Source organism: Sparus aurata, chromosome 19 (assembly GCF_900880675.1).
Source record: "Sparus aurata chromosome 19, fSpaAur1.1, whole genome shotgun sequence".
Classification (NCBI taxonomy): Eukaryota; Metazoa; Chordata; class Actinopteri; order Spariformes; family Sparidae; genus Sparus; species Sparus aurata.
Window position 1 is genome coordinate 29,890,250 of NC_044205.1, and position 16,206 is coordinate 29,906,455.

A 16,206-nucleotide genomic window follows, 5' to 3' on the forward strand; every position below is an offset into this window, starting at 1 on the left:
AAGATTCATCATTCCTGCATCAGCTTCTCCTCGCTCACCAAGAGGGTGGAGCACATTCCACCATCCTTAAATCACCACAGAGGTTTCCTGTGTCAAAGGACAGATTTAAATATCACACAGAACTTTATTTTAATGTGTAACTCTGTATTTGCTTCTTGTTTTTATGCTCTTTTAAACACATTCTCAGTGTTATTCTGCTGTATTTCTCTGCTCCTGTGAAGCCCTTCGTACGGCCTTGTGTGTGAAGCTGCTGTAGAAATAAAGCTGCTTGTCTTTTGCAGGTGAGGCATCAGGTGAAAGCTGATCTGCATCCTGTCAAAACATGTCAAGCAGCAAAGAAACCAGTTGTTTCCAGTGGAGCTGAAAGGAACAACAAGCAGTGAGGACTTGACTCTCTGATTTCACTCTGCCATGACGGAGGAGAAGCTGAAGTCCAGACTACAGCAGACGGTGGTGCTGATCAAAGTTCTGTGGTTCTGAGGGGTTTGAATGTGCTGTGTGCTTCATGTGATCCACTTCACTGGACTAAATGCTTGTTGTCAGGACGGCACCGAGACCGGATCACAAAGCAGGCGCAGGCCAAAGGGCCCAGAGGAACCCAGATTCACTGCACGTCTGCTGGTTGTTGAGAATAAATGAAATGAAGCTCAAATTGGTTCATTAATCTGAATCAATAAAGAACAAGAACAACTTCTTCCACTCATCAGCAGCAGGACTTCATTTCATGGCCCAGTCTTGTTGCAACCCGTCTCCAAGACATGACATTTATAACCTCCTGATGTGTTTCAGCAGTTCTGTGTTGATTACATTAAAGGAGCAGTTCACTTAAAGCTATCAACAATCAACCGTCTGTCTCCAAAACAAACTGAATATTGTTGGTTTAAATAAAGTTTTCTGCACGCTGGAATTCATCTTGTGTGTGGAGGAAAGAATCTGGAGGTCACAAGATGTTTTGCAGTGGAAACTATGTGTGCAGGCACAAACTGGAAATTTTGGATGAAAATCTTGAGCCGGTCAAACAGGAAGCTTCTCTCTTATCAGATGGAAATATGGATGATTGACAGCAGAGGAAAGATCATTCAGCAACAAGGTCATTAGAGTGTTTCACATGAGACACAGAAAGGCATCAAGACAAGATCCATAAAACACAAGACAGGCTCTGTACGATAATACATCATTAATAAATAGGACACATTTGAATTACATGGAGCTAAACTTCATTAAAAAAGGAGAACAAAGAAAATAACTTGTAGTTAATGTCGGATTTGTTCAAGTTAACAGTTAAAAAGGGAAACAGTTACAGTGCATGTATACAACTGCATGGGAGAATAAAGTGGTATAAAGCCTTCAGAGGAAGCTGCATGTCATCTGATAAACTGCCTCCAGTGATGTCACTCAGTGGCTCAGATGCATTGTGTGTAATGTAGCACCAGATTTTGAAACGCAAGAAGAATGTGTGGAATAAAAAAGGTGATATCTCTGGTTCTGCTGCATCGATTTGGATCATTTGTTTTTTAAACTGTCCATAATGAGTCCAGCTGTGTCATTATCCACAATACCACTTTTCACTCTTTACACTAAGATGACCAATTGCTCATGAGAAAGCACATCTCCCCAAATGTTGAACCATTTCTATCAGTCTTGTTTTATTTTCCATTTCAGGAGTTTCTCAACCTTACAAATTAAATCCAACAAATTTGAATACAATTTGTCAATTTCCTTTTTAAGGTTATTTTTTCTCTTAACATGTAAATATGAGCCAAATATCCGACTCATGCAATCTCATTGTTCATATTACACCAGGTTGTGCTGTCCCTCAACAGGGGCGTTGCTAGCCCTGCAGCTTTACAGGGGCACAGCCCCCCCTGTCTCAGTCTTGCGTCTGACCAGTGTCCTCCTCAACAGATATATCTGTTTCTATGGAATCTGTTCCCTCAGACTGTCCACCTGCATCTTCTCCTGCTTTCACCTGTCACAGGAGCTGTCAACTACTCCATTCTTTGATCATAAACTGTCTGTGATGAAAAATAGACTCAATGTGAATTTTCATCTGGAATTTTACAGGGGGGCACAGCGCATGTTTACCGGGGCACGTGGCCCGGTAAAAAGTGTCTGGCAACGCCCCTGTGACCCTCAATCTGTCAGCATTCATGTGGATATATTTTACAGGTTACGACGCCGTTAAAAGGAGCAAATCCTGGAAGAGTGGCCACTTTAGGGGAAGTGTCGGATTAGAAGTGAGCTTCAACATTAATAAAAGACATGACGACCAAAATATGTGACTCTGGTGTTTAATATTTGTGCATTGTTTGTTTGTTTTACAACATTTTGACAGAAATTACAAATCTATAAAATACTAAATAACATCAGTGAAATCAAATGTTCTTTTCATGGTCTTCAGTTACAGCAACAAAACAAAGTCATTATTTATTACATCATATATTACATCATGGGCGCTTTGTGTTCAGAATATGTGAGTGAATAAAAGAATAAGGATCCAGGTGGAGGTCCAGGTGCAGGTCCAGGTCCAGGTGGAGGTCCAGGTGCAGGTCCAGGTCCAGGTGGAGGTCCAGGTGGAGGTCCAGGTGGAGGTCCAGGTGGAGGAGGTGTGTGAGTGTGGAGCAGAAGGAGTGGAGGAGTGTCAGTGTGTCTGCAGAGACTGTGTAGAAGGACAGAGCAGCAGCAGAGCAGTCCAGATACACTGATGATACTCTGTCACATCCAGAGGAACACAGGGATGATGCTGGACTGGACATTGTGTGTGACAGTGGAGCTGATCTCAGAGCAGTTCACACTGCAGCACTGACAGTCATCTCCACTTGTTGTGATTGGTCCGTCAGTCCCTGCTGGATGAAGCTCTCCTCTCCACTCCACCTCCCAGTAACACGGCCCAGTCAGAGCCTCTCCACCCACCAGCTGATGGTGCTGCTTCAACCTCTCTGGATCATCAGGACACAGCTGATCCTCTCAACACCTCCACCTTTCTCATCACTCTAACAGAGACCACTAAGATTCCCACCTGATGAAAGAAGCAGAGGGACAGCAGAAGAGATAAATCTCATTTCTCTCTCAGGAAATACTGGATCTTTACTCTGTTACTGTGTTTAGTTACTGTGCTGAAACCAGCATGAACTGACTCCAACCCTCCACTGACCTCAGAGTCTCTAGTCTACAGTCTGGACTCTCTTTCAGATCACACAGTAGCTTCACTTCTGAATCCTGCAGCTTGTTTCCACTCAGCTGCAGCTCTCTCAGATGGGAGGGGTTGGACTTCAGAGCTGAGGCCAGAGAAGCACAGCTGATCTCTGACAAACTGCAGTCCGCCAATCTGATTAAAGAATAAATTATGTAAGTTTAGAAGACAAAGTTCCTGCGTGAAGGGAAGAAGTTTAGAAAATGTAAACATTTTCAGTTTAAAAGATTCAGTTAGTACGATGAGGGATCAGCATCATATAACTTCATTAACATGTTGGAAAAAACTGAATACATTTGTTATTGTCTGATAGTTGAAATACTGATTACTTATTCTTTATATCTATTATACTTCACTTAGATACCATACAAGTAGGCTGGGCCTAAAAACAAAATCTTCACACCAAACTCGATTTACAATTTGAATCCATTTTTTTGCGATCTTTTAAAAAAAGAAAACAACAGGTTTTTCCTTCTGGGATTAATACATTGTACTGAATTTCCCTTTTGGGGTTAAAATGCAACTAATCACAAGTCAAGAAATATGCTTGTAAACAGAATGGCATGCACTGTAAACAACTGTGACAGTGTAACCTTTCAGCTGGCATTCTACTAGCTACAGAGAATGTCTTCACTTCCAGGGACCTGGAAAGTCAGTTCTTTTGTAATTTAAACATACCTTAGACAATGTTCCCTTCATACACATACAGTGCACCTTCAAACACACGAATGAATTAAAGTGCCTCTCCTTGAAAAAAAAACAATTTGTGTCCCTTTTTGATAAATGATTTTGTAAAGCTAACTTTGTCAGATTGCATGCTATTACAAAAACAGATATATTTCCCTATTGGGATTTATACAGATCAACCATAACTTTTCATTAAATTTGTATGTTGAGCAGATGAATGAAAGCTTCCTCTTCCACAGACAATAGACTAAACCACCGAAGAAGAAATTGACTTTAGCATTAAGATACTCAGTGTGGATCAGTATAATATCAGCCTGATGTCTACACTTAAGTATCAACACAACTTTCACATTATATAAATCTGAGCACAGATGTAAAGAATGAACTGACCTAAGAGACTCCAGTCTACAGTTCGGACTCTGCAAGAAATCACACAGTAGCTTCACTCCTGAATCCTGCAGGTTGTTTTTACTCAGGTCCAGCTCTCTCAGATGGGAGGGGTTGGACTTCAGAGCTGAGGCCAGAGAATCACAGCTGATCTCTGACAAACTGCAGCTCCACAATCTGAATCAAGAATAAATGATGGAGATAAAAATCAATTTATAATCCAGTCAGATGTGTTTAGGTTTTAAATGTGTAGCTCAACATTACTGTGTCCTCATCAATGAGCTTTTCTCTAAAATGAGTAGAGAGACTTTGTCATTGTGTTATTGTTGATCGTAATCAGCCTTCTACAGACACCATCCACATGTCAGCGCAACATTCATACAGCTGTTCATGTCAACACAGATTAGTCTGGATTGGGACAAAGATCAGTGGCATCAGTCCAATATCCAATGAGTCAATTGCATCTGTATCTGAGCCTCGTACCGATATTAGATCGGATTGGTCCAATCTTTAGTTATTATTGGATCAAATGTGCACTAAGCAAAGTGACATGTATTTTCTCTTAAACTAACTTAACCTGAAACCTTTCAGAAATATAGTGATTATAAATTAAATGTATTTGTAGTTATGCTTCTTTCACTGGTTGAGTCAAAACACAAAGTGACTTAATCTTCTGAATAAAAGCATCAATGCATATTTAGATGTCATCAGTCAGTGATGCCACCTTATGTCTGGTTTTGTTTTGTTCATGCTGGTCATGTCTTTGCCATGATTTGCTGTTTTAACTAGTGTGAGTATGTTGTCTTGCACTAAAATGTGTCTTTCTGTGTCTTGAAAGGCACCTCCAAAAAAGTTAAAATGCATTATTATCATTATTATTATTATTATTATTATTATCATTATTATTATTATAATCTGCTGAACTTGTTCATTTTCTGTCCATAGATGTGTCTCAAAAAATTTAAATATTGGTTTATTTTACATCAGGGTAAATTCTACAGTTACTGTTCGAAGAGCAACACAGTTTGAGTACAGACTACTGTTCAGACTGACAAAATTAAAATAACAGCTGTTGTGACAAGCAAGAGACATTTAAAACTTTCTGAGATATATTCAAATTAGGATTTACACTGCATAAGAACAATATATACAAACTGACCCCAGTGTCTCCAGTTCACAGTTTGGACTCTTCAGTCCAGAACACAGCAGCTTCACTCCTGAGTCCTGCAGGCTGTTGTCGTTCAGGTGCAGCTCTCTCAGATGGGAGGGGTTGGACTTCAGAGCTGAGGCCACGACTTCACAATGAAGCTCTGAGAGTCCACAATCAGAAAGTCTGTGATGAAAGAGGAAATACAACTTAAACAATAATACAGTTTGACACTTAAACATCCTGACTATGATGTAAATGTGTCATATTTTAATTAACAGGGTGCTGTGATTTGTGTTTGCTGAAGTTTATTTTGACGTGTTGTTCAATGACCAGTATGAGTGCAGTTACAACCTACAGTGATTCACTGTAGGTTGTAACTGCACTCAAATGTGTTTACTTCAGTCATGTGCGAGTATTAATTTTGTGCATCATTGATTGTCTTATTTCACTCTGTCTGATTTTCATCAACCATTTAATTAATTTAATGACTCCTATTGCACTGATAGTATAATTAGTACTTAAGATTATGTTATTAAAGTTGTATTAGAAAGATTTTCCTCAAGTGGAGTTTAACAAGATGATTTCTTCTCCAAGCTTGATGATGATATCTTCACTCTAAAGTTGATGTCTTCAGCTTTATGATATTTATAATGTTGATAATCACATCTGGACTCACCGAGCCTTTCTGCAGTTCCTCACAGCTGGAATCAGTCTCAGTCGTCCTACCTTAGATGTGTTGTACTTTTTCAGGTTTAACTCATCCAGAACATTCTCTGACATCTGCAGCATGTACGCCAGAGCTGAGCAGTGGATCTCAGAGAGTTTCTTCACTGATCTCTTCTCTGACTTCAGGAACTCTTGGATCTCCTGAAGAACTGAGTGGTCGTTCATCTCCATTAGACAGTGGAAGATGTTGATGCTTCTGTCAGGAGAGACATCATCTCTGTTCATCTCCTTCAGGCTCTTAATGGCTCTCTGGACGATTTCTGGACTGTTGTCTGTCTGACCCAGCAGACCTCCTAAGAGTCTCTGGTTGGACTCAAGAAAAAGGCCATGAAGGAAGCGAACAAAGAGGTCCAGGTGGCCATTTTTACTTTCAAGGGATTTCTCCATCACTCTCCTCAGGAAGAAATCCTCCAGAAAAGTCTCCAGCACCTTTGTGTTCCTGTTGGTGTAACAGTGGAACATGTAGACTGCAGCCAGAAACTCCTGAACGCTCAGATGAACAAAGCAGTAGACTGTTTTCTGGAAGATCACACTCTCTCTTCTGAAGATCTCTGTATAAACTCCTGAGTACACCGAGGCCTCTGTGACATTAAGACCACAGCGCTCCAGGTCTTCTTGGTAGAACATGATGTTTCCTGTCTCCAGATGTTCAAACGCCAGCCTCCCCAGCTTCAGAAGAACTTCCCTGTCAGCCTCCGTCAGCTCCTGTGGACTCGTCTCACGTCCCTCATCGTACTTCTGCTTCTTCCTCTTTGTCTGAACCAGCAGGAAGTGTGAGTACATGTCAGTCAGAGTCTTGGGCAGCTCTCCTCTCTGGTCTGTAGTCAACATGTGCTCCAGGACTGTAGCAATGATCAAGCAGAAGACTGGGATCAGGCACATGATGTGGAGGCTCCTGGAGGTCTTGATGTGTGAGATGATTCTGCTGGACAGATCTTCATCACTGAACCTCTTCTTGAAGTACTCCTCCTTCTGGACGTCAGTGAAGCCTTGCACTTCTGTTACCCTGTCGACACATGTAGGAGGGATCTGATTGGCTGCTGCAGGTCGGGAAGTGATCCAGATGAGAGCCGAGGGAAGCAGCTTCCCCTGGATGAGGTTTGTCAGCAGCACGCTGACTGATGACTCCTGTGTGACATCAGACACGACCTCATGGTTGTTGAAATCCAGTGAAAGTCTGCTTTCATCCAGGCCGTCAAAGATAAAGAGAAGTTTACAGACAGCAAGCTTCTCTGCTGTCACCTTCTGTAATGTTGGATGGAAAACATGGAGCAGCCTGAGAAGACTGTACTGCTCATCTCTGATCAGGTTCAGCTCCCTGAACGACAGCAGAACCAGCAGACTGACATCTTGGTTTTCGGAGCCCTCTGCCCAGTCCAGAGTGAACTTCTGCACCGAGAAGGTTTTTCCAACTCCAGCGACGCCGTTGGTCAGAACCACTCTGATGCGTCTCTGTTGGTCAGGTGAGGCTTTAAAGATGTTGCTGCACTTGACTGGAGTGTCATGGAGGGTCTCCATCTTGGAAGCTGTCTCTAGCTGTCTCACCTCATGTTGGGTATTAACCTCTTCACTCTGTCCCTCTGTGATGTAGAGCTCAGTGTAGATCCTGTTGAGGAGGGTTCCACTTCCTGTTTCATCCCTTCCTGTTTCATCACTTTCTTCAGTCACATATTCACATCTTTTCTTTAGACTGATCTTATGTTCATCTGAAGCCTCCTGCAGAACACTATCAGCTTGTACAGTGTTGCCCTGACTTACTGTCTGCAGTCCAGGGTCCTCACTCTTCTCTCTGTGGAGATGAACAGATTCTTTACAACACATTACATTACTAGTGACCAACCAACACCTCACATGTTGAATGCACTTCTTAAAGGGACAGTGTGTAATATATCAAGTATTTAGCGCCATCTAGCTGTGAGGTTCTACACTGCAACACTCCTTTGCTCACCCCTCCCGTTCTGAAGACGTTGGAGACGTTCCGGGAGCTACGGTGGCCTTGACGGACAAGAAACTCATTTTCAAAATATGGACTCTTTCCCAACAGCGTCGAGTATTTCTACTGATTCAAGTAATGAGGTAAGATGTTGTCAGTTATTGTTATTGTTAGCGACGAGCGCTTTTGCTGAGCTCCCTCTCAGTTCCGCAGTCAAGCTAGCTCTGAACGAAAACGCGTTTAGCCTTACTACGTAGTACCACGTGGTGCTTTGTGTCCCTCTCGGCTGTCCATAGTTTTTTAAAACCAGAAATACATGGGAGAAGTCAACATCCTGATATTTTTTTAATTAACTTTCTAATCAAATATCATCAACATCACAGATGTCAATCATTGACTGGATATGAGACACAATCTCTTAACTGATTAAAGGAACAGCCCACACGTTACAGAGGTCAGATCACAAAGACTAAAACATTAAGGTGGTTTCACATACAAACAGGTGTAGGAGAGCAACATGCTGTGGAAACTCCTTTAATGTTGTAAATACTCGAGCAGATCAAGAGCACAATGACACATTATCAGCTACTGGTAAGTAGATTTTATACGCAGGTTCAATAATAATAAAGAGTTTAAATGGACAGTGCAATGAATCCAGGAGACTCTGGATCAGTGCTGTCAGTCTGATATTTGAGCAAAAGCTAAATAATTAGTCTGCACACTTTTCACAGCTGTAATTCTTTCAACTCAACATTAGAAGATGGAGCATCTTAGATAAAGTAGATTCAAGTGTCAGAGTGAAAACTTCACATACTGTCAGCTTCTGTATTTAAAGCCACCTGAGAGATATTTTAGTGTTTCAGTTCTCAGCTGCAGTGAAAACTGCATGTTTCCATCATTGAATCTTCATCAGGTTAGCTTAAAGTGGAAACCATCTCTGATGACTGTTTTTGTTTTCCGTTTTCTCTTTCTTTAGTTCTAGTTGTATGTACGTTTTCTATTTCATTATTTCCTGTTTAATTTACACGTTTAATCATCTCTATACATTTTCTGTGTGAAACATGGAGGCAACAGCTGCATTTCATTGTGCAATTCTGTAATGTTGCATGACAATAAATCTGAACCTTGAACCTGCACTTAGTTCACGTTGCAGGTAAAACACAAGTTGTGCCAAATTTAGTATCTACTGCTGTTATTTCAGTGTGTCAGACACATATTAAATCAACATTTAGGTAAATATAAGGAGTCAGGAACAGATCAGGGTTTCAAATGATTCATCTGGACATCTCTAGTGACTGATTAATAAAGACACTGTTGTCATTACAAAAACAAATGTCTGTCATTACAGAACATTTAGAAACTGAATCATTTTCAGGTCAGTTATCAGGATAAACAGTTATTAAACAAGAATTAATAATTCAATGAGTCATCAGGCATAAAACCAATGATCCTGAACTAGACTAGTCTAAAAAAGGCAGAGACATCGTGCTAAAAGAGAAAAACTGATTGATAATCGAATCGTGACAACTAATTATTTTGAGGACAAACATGACAAAATAAAAAAAAACTGAAAATTAGTCAGATAAATAAGTTATTATCAGTTCTCTTACTTTGTGTCTGAGGATCCAGGTTCAGTACTGAAGTTTAGAGGTTCACCTCCGGACCGGTCACTCTTCAGAGACAGACAGCTGGAGACTAGAGATTCTGCTCTCCGTCTGTGGAAACAACAGAAGATATTTTACATAAAGCACTTTCAGATGTACAGAGGTAACATTAACATGACTCATCATTAAGTTTATTTCTCCATCTGCATGTTCTCAACATTTTATCTGCAGCTGAAAACATTTTCTTAAGAGTGAAGAGTTTCTACATGTAGACTACATGACTGAGGTTGATTTGATGCTCAACCAACAGAAAGAAGGGGAACAGCACTGATCCATATTTCAATGGATCCATATCATCTCAAATAAAGCTGATCAGACTCTGACAGGTTCTTCACTCGGCTGTGTTTTGTCCTCCTCACCCTGCTAATGTTGCAGCATTGCTCTAGTTTACAGGGTGTACAGACATTAACAAGTTCAACTCAAGACTTTAAGACCTTTTAAATACCACGTTAAATGAAATTTAAGACCAAACCTGTGATGGAAATACACACAAACTGTGATAAACCAAAACAAATTGTATATATATGTATAAACTATACATGTATATAGCTGTCAGTGATCTTCATCACTGCACTGGCTGCTTCTTCATCATTTAAATTCCCCTTTTATTCTGAAAGTCCTTCCAACAATCAGACTTCAGCAGTCTACAAAATAAAAGCTTTTCAACACATGAACATTACAAAACAAACAGTTTTCCATCTGCAGTGTCTCACATGTCTGTTGTAATCTACAGTAATATAGTTTCACACAGCAGCTTTAAGATAAAACATGTAGTGACTCTGCTGCACACCTCTCAGAGCTGACAGCAGAGCTGACAGCAGAGCTGACAGCACCTCCTCAGAGCTCGGCTCATTAGCTGGGCTTCCTGTTAGCATTTAGCATTTATGACATCAGCTTCAGGTGAAAGTGGTTAACGTGATTGTTGTGAAGCAGGAGTCTCGTCCAGCCCTCATAATTGATCTTTTCACTGCTGTACTGCTTTCAACTCAACATTAGTGGCAGAAGATGGAGCATCTTAGATGAAGTAGATCAAGTGTCAAAATAAAAACTTCACATACTGTCAGCTTCTGTATTTAAAACCACCTGAGGGATATTTCAGTGTTTCAGTTCGCAGCTGCAGTGAAAACTGCATGTTTCCATCATTTCTTTACATATTTTGAGCCTTTGAACAGGAAAACATGAAACACTGAATCTTCATCATGTTAGCTTAAAGTGGAAACCATCTCTGATACTGTTTCTGTCTGAGGGTCCAGGTTCATTAGTGGATTACTTCATGAACTCTACTGAGGTCCTTCATGAACTAAGTTTTCTGTCTTATCTTTCTTTAATTCTATGTACGTTTTCTATTTCATTGTTTATTTCCAGTCTCATTAACATGTTTAATAATCTCTTCATACATTTTGGGAACTGGTGGGAACTCTCTCCCACCAGACATTTGCACTTCTGACAGTGTCTCCGTTTTTAAATCTCACCTGAAAACACACTTATTCGGCGTGGCTTACTCTGTATCAGACTAATCATATAATCACACTCCTGCCTGGTCTCTTTTCAACTCCATTGCACTTTTCCCATCCCAGAAGCTCAACCCTGCCTAACCCGGCCCAGTTGACTTCCTGTATGGTGAGGACTGTGGAGTCTGAATTCTGTGCTGAGCTCCTGGCACCATGTAATTGTATCCTCTTACTCATCTATTTTTATTGCACGAAGTTGTCCCATTTTTTTTGTTGTACTGTTGTTGTTATGTGCGGTGTCATTGAGTGGTTTGAAATGCACCTTCAAATAAAATGCATTATCATTATTATTATTATTTTCTGTGTGAAACATGGAGGCAACAGCTGCATTTCATTGTGCAATTCTGTAATGTTGCATGACAATAAATCTGAACCTTCAACCTGCACTTGGTTCAAGTTGCAGGTAAAACACAAGTTGTGCAAAATTTTGCAGCTACTGCTGTTATTTCAGTGTGTCAGACACATATTAAATCAACATTTAGGTAAATATAAGGAGTCGGGAACGGATCAGGGTTTAAACTGATTCATCAGGACATCTCTAGTGATTAAAGACACTGTTGTCATTCCAAAATTAAAAACATTTAGAAACTGAATCATTTTCAGGTCAGTTATCAGGAGAAACAGTCTCTTACTTTGTGTCTAAGGGTCCAGGTTCAGTACTGAAGTTTAGAGGATGATCTTCGGACCAGTCACTCTTCAGAGACAGACAGATGGAGACTGCAGACTCTGCTCTCTGTCTGTGGAAACAACAGAAGATATTTTGCATAAAGCACTTTCAGATGTACAGAGGTAACATTAACAACTGATTCATCAGGACATCTCTAGAGACTGATTGATAAAGACACTGTTGTCATTACAAAACAAATGTCTATCATTCGAGAACATTTAGAAACTGAATCATTTTCAGGTCAGTTATCAGGAGAAACAGTCTCTTACTTTATGGTGGAGGGTCCAGGTTCATTACTGAAGTTTGGAGCAGGCAGATCTCTGGACCTGTCACTCTTCAGAGACAGATGGCTGGACACTGGAGACTCTGCTCTCTGTCTGTGGAAACAACAGAAGATATTTTAGATGTACAGAGGTACATTAACATGACACATCTGTGGAGGTGAGTGTGGTCGGGCCGCGGCTACAGGAGAGCAGAGCCAGGAGAGTGATTGACAGAGCTGACACCCAGTTACTAATCACTCACTCCCTTTAAATGCAGTCATAACTGGAAACGTAAGGTCCCTGGCAAAAGAGATGGACGAAATGGAAGCGCTCACCAGGATGCAGAGGGAGTAAAGAGAGTTGTTTTGTGGTTTATTGTAAGGACTGTGTAGTAGCCTGGATTGAATCACTTGTGGCTGCTGGGGGGCATCAGTTAGAATACACAAGTCCAGATGTTCCCTTTAGTTTCTTTATTGCTGATGGTTGATTGTGTGAGTGTGACAGATGAGTGTGAATGTATGAAAGACGTATGGAAGATGTGTGTGTGTGTGTGTGTGTGTGTGTGTGTGTGTGGTTCTGTACACTGAAAAAAGTGTAACATGCAGTTGTTCACGAATAACTGCCATTTAAACCGGATAAAATTATTGATTTGATTGTGAAACTCATTCTTTTTGCATTTAGAGACATCAAGTTTGATTTATACTGAACTAAATATACGTCCAAAGGACCCAAAACAATGTATTTGATTTCTCTGAATTTGTTTTTTTTTTCCTTCATGACCTGCAGGTAATATTTTTAGTTTGAGTCGAATGTGAATTGCTCATGCACACTGCACACTGCACAGTCAGAGCACATGTCAAGTCCCGTAGCTCTCTTTCAGCACGCTGGCCAAGACGCACCATTTGACATCGCAGATATCGTTTACTAAAGTAGCAAAGCAGTTGCTGATAATTAAAGTTTTAGTGTTCTAGTCCAGGGTTACTCACATATTGACCAGACAATATCTGCCCTCTTTTAGATTAGGCAGTCGGCCTTCATTTGTTTTAGTGATAAATATGTTGCATATGGTTCATATGTTAAAGATGAATAAATACATTTAAAGGGATCTGTTGGCCAACTGTCTTGTAGCGCCCCTTGTGGACTGTGGCGCAAAGACTCTTGGCTATTCTGTTGGAGTTGGTGTAATGATGGTTCCTGAATGTGTTTGTGAATAAGATGATGTGTAAGACAGTTGCGGGTTCTGTGGTTAAATTGTGTCGAGTTAACAAAGATGATAAAACGTTGGTACCGTGAGTGAAGGGGTGTTTGCCGGGAGAGACTTACCATACTGTTACACAGTTCATGTATATTCAAATAATTTGTGAGTCTCTGATTAGAGCTTCCCAATCTTTAGTCTATGTACTCCTTGAGGCTGAATTGCTATAGACTTTATGAGGTGGGAAATAAAAGTTATTTTTGAAATAAGATCAAATATAATGTGAAAAATAGTTTGGTTATATGTAAATGAATTAAGTGGTGTCAATGCAAACATTAATTCATGTTAATTTAGGTAAAAGTGAATACATTAGGTTGGTTCAATTTCAATTTATTTGTTTGGTTCAATAAATAGAATGTTAAGAAAATCATTTGGGTCAAGGCAAAGAATTAAGGTTGGGTCAAGTGCAGTATTATTGTTTACATCAACATAAAATAATCAGGTCATAAGAACTAACTCAATTTAGATTCTGTGAAGTCAAATATTTTAGATGTGATAAACATTTTTTTAATTTGAGATAGGTTATACTTTTTTCAGTGTAACAGAGGACAAAAAGAACAGTTATCAGAACAGCATGTACATTATTAACGATACAGTACCAGGAATGGTAAAGAATGAATCATTCAGCTTACTTACAACAACCAGTAATATACAGTAATAATACAAACATATACGTGTGAGAGACTTCTTACTATAAGCGATTATTAGCATTAACAAGCTAACTGGTTAGCCGGATTATCAAATTATATAAACCATAAGGAATAACATAAAGTAATAAACAACCACAAACATCACACTCACTGGTCTCTGAACGCACACTGTTAAGCTCCCAACTCTCGACAGAAACATTAATAATCAAACAAAAGTCTCTCTTTCTCTCTCTGGCACATGTCCACCTGCTGCATCAACCCACTCTGCGGAGGCTCCTTTTTGACAGCAGGTGGCGCAGTTCTGACTCTCATTTACCTCTTCTATATCTGTCCTTCAGTACACCAGTATCATGTGTTTCATGGAAACGTGGCTACACGAGCAGATAACGGACTTCAACATCACCATTCCCGGTTTCCAAACCGTCCAAGTCGACAGAGACTCCTCCACGAGTGGCAAGAAGAAAGGATGAGGGCTCGCCGTGCTCGTCAACATCAGCTGGTGACACCCCGGACACATCTCAGTGAAAGAGCGCTTCTGCAGCCCGGACATCAAGCTCATCACCATCGGGCTACATCCATATTATTTGTCACGGGAGTTCACAAGTGTCATCACCATTCTGTTAACATTCAGCCATCTGCGAACGCCAACGCCGCTTGTGATGTCATCCACGCTGCGACTGCGGCACTTTCGTGCAAACAAAACACCCTGGAGCCTTCGTCATCATCACAGGTGACTTCAACCACGTCTCTCTTTCATCCACACTCCCAACGTTTCGCCAGTTTGTCAAATATACAACAAGGGACAATAAAACAATAGATCTGCTGTATGCAAATGTTACAGATGCATTCAGCTCTTCTAACCCACATGAAGCAAACGAGTTCAACCTGTTTTTCAACAGGTTTGACTCGAGCTCCCCCCTGCTGCTCCTCTGAGCAACCACTCAAGAGTCCCTTTCACACAGAGAAGCTGCATTATCTCTGCAGCGTTGGTTCGCCAATTCTCCACCGATGGTGATTTACACAGAGCAAAGCATCTCCGTCTTAAAGACGAACTGCTGTGTAATTCACACAGAAAGGCGGCACTGTGGCTCCTAAAGAGGCATGACAGTGATGTCATGATGATGACGTCTGTGTGTTTTCAAGGTGTTTCCCAGGTGTCCTCCTGTCAATCTAAACCTGCTGATAGTTTAAAATCATATGGATGCTGTTATAATGTGTCGTTAGTGAGATCCTGGCCTGCCAAACATGTGACCAAGTTTTTAAACAGGATGCTGTCTGACTCCCTCACTCGCAGGGACGGAGGCTGTTTACCGGGGGAAAGTTCACTGAAGTCTCGGTCTGGAGGGCTGATGGTCGCGGAGATTTAGTTTCATCACAAACACTTGGTGAGTTAAAGTTTTTTGCCGGTGACAGACGCTGTTTTTCAGGCAGAAATGTGATGAAGAGTTGTTTTTTTTCTTCATATAAGTTGCCAAAGACAGTTACAGTTACTATGTTACTTTTGTTTGGTCCTGTAACGTTGATTTGTGGGAAATTTCTCTTTATCAAGTCGAATAAGGGACCTGTGTAGTTATCAGACTACATAACTACACAGCCTCGATATGATATGCGAAGCCATCCGTTCAGACTGGTTCGGTTCACCAATAATGCGGCCCTGATACTACCTCCAGAGGCGGATCAGCGCCGGAGCTAAATTTCACCCCTCTCCGCATCTGAAACTTTGACACAGAAGCGGAGAATTGGCGCAGGATCCCCGCATGCAAACGGCAGCATGAATAGGGCTGAGGTCAAAACCCCCCCACAGCCACACACTGACCCCCATGGCAGACACCAGCTTTCACCACCACCCCCTGCTGGCCCCGCAGCAGACTCTCTCACACGCCCCCTCCCAGGACACCTGCACACCCCCCACTGCGGCCTCCCAACTCCTGCAGCAGATACCACCCTGCTTCACCTCTCACCCCTCTTCTGTCACCCACCACAGACCCTCTCACACCCCCCACCCCCCAGACTGGACTTCACATCACAGCCAGCCCGGTGAGGAGAGAGCTGGAGAGGCTCAAGCAAATAAAAGCTGCTGGACCGGACCACATCAGTCCTCGTGTGCTGAAGGCCTGTGC

The 16,206-nt window shown here is 41.3% G+C and overlaps 1 protein-coding gene across 1 annotated transcript in view; it reads right to left on the reverse strand.

Annotated features, from left to right (window-relative positions):
* The window catches only part of LOC115569840 (NACHT, LRR and PYD domains-containing protein 14-like), a gene marked incomplete at its 3' end in the record, with an annotated part of 58,026 nt that overhangs the window by 28,771 nt on the left and 13,049 nt on the right, over window positions 1-16,206 (reverse strand). The window contains exons 3-7 of the mRNA XM_030398004.1: window positions 9,687-9,791; window positions 6,094-7,932; window positions 5,427-5,600; window positions 4,271-4,444; window positions 3,155-3,328 (exon numbers count right to left, since the gene is read on the reverse strand). Coding sequence (XP_030253864.1) covers window positions 3,155-3,328; window positions 4,271-4,444; window positions 5,427-5,600; window positions 6,094-7,932; window positions 9,687-9,791 — 2,466 coding nt within the window. The remainder of the gene's footprint in view (window positions 1-3,154; window positions 3,329-4,270; window positions 4,445-5,426; window positions 5,601-6,093; window positions 7,933-9,686; window positions 9,792-16,206) is intronic.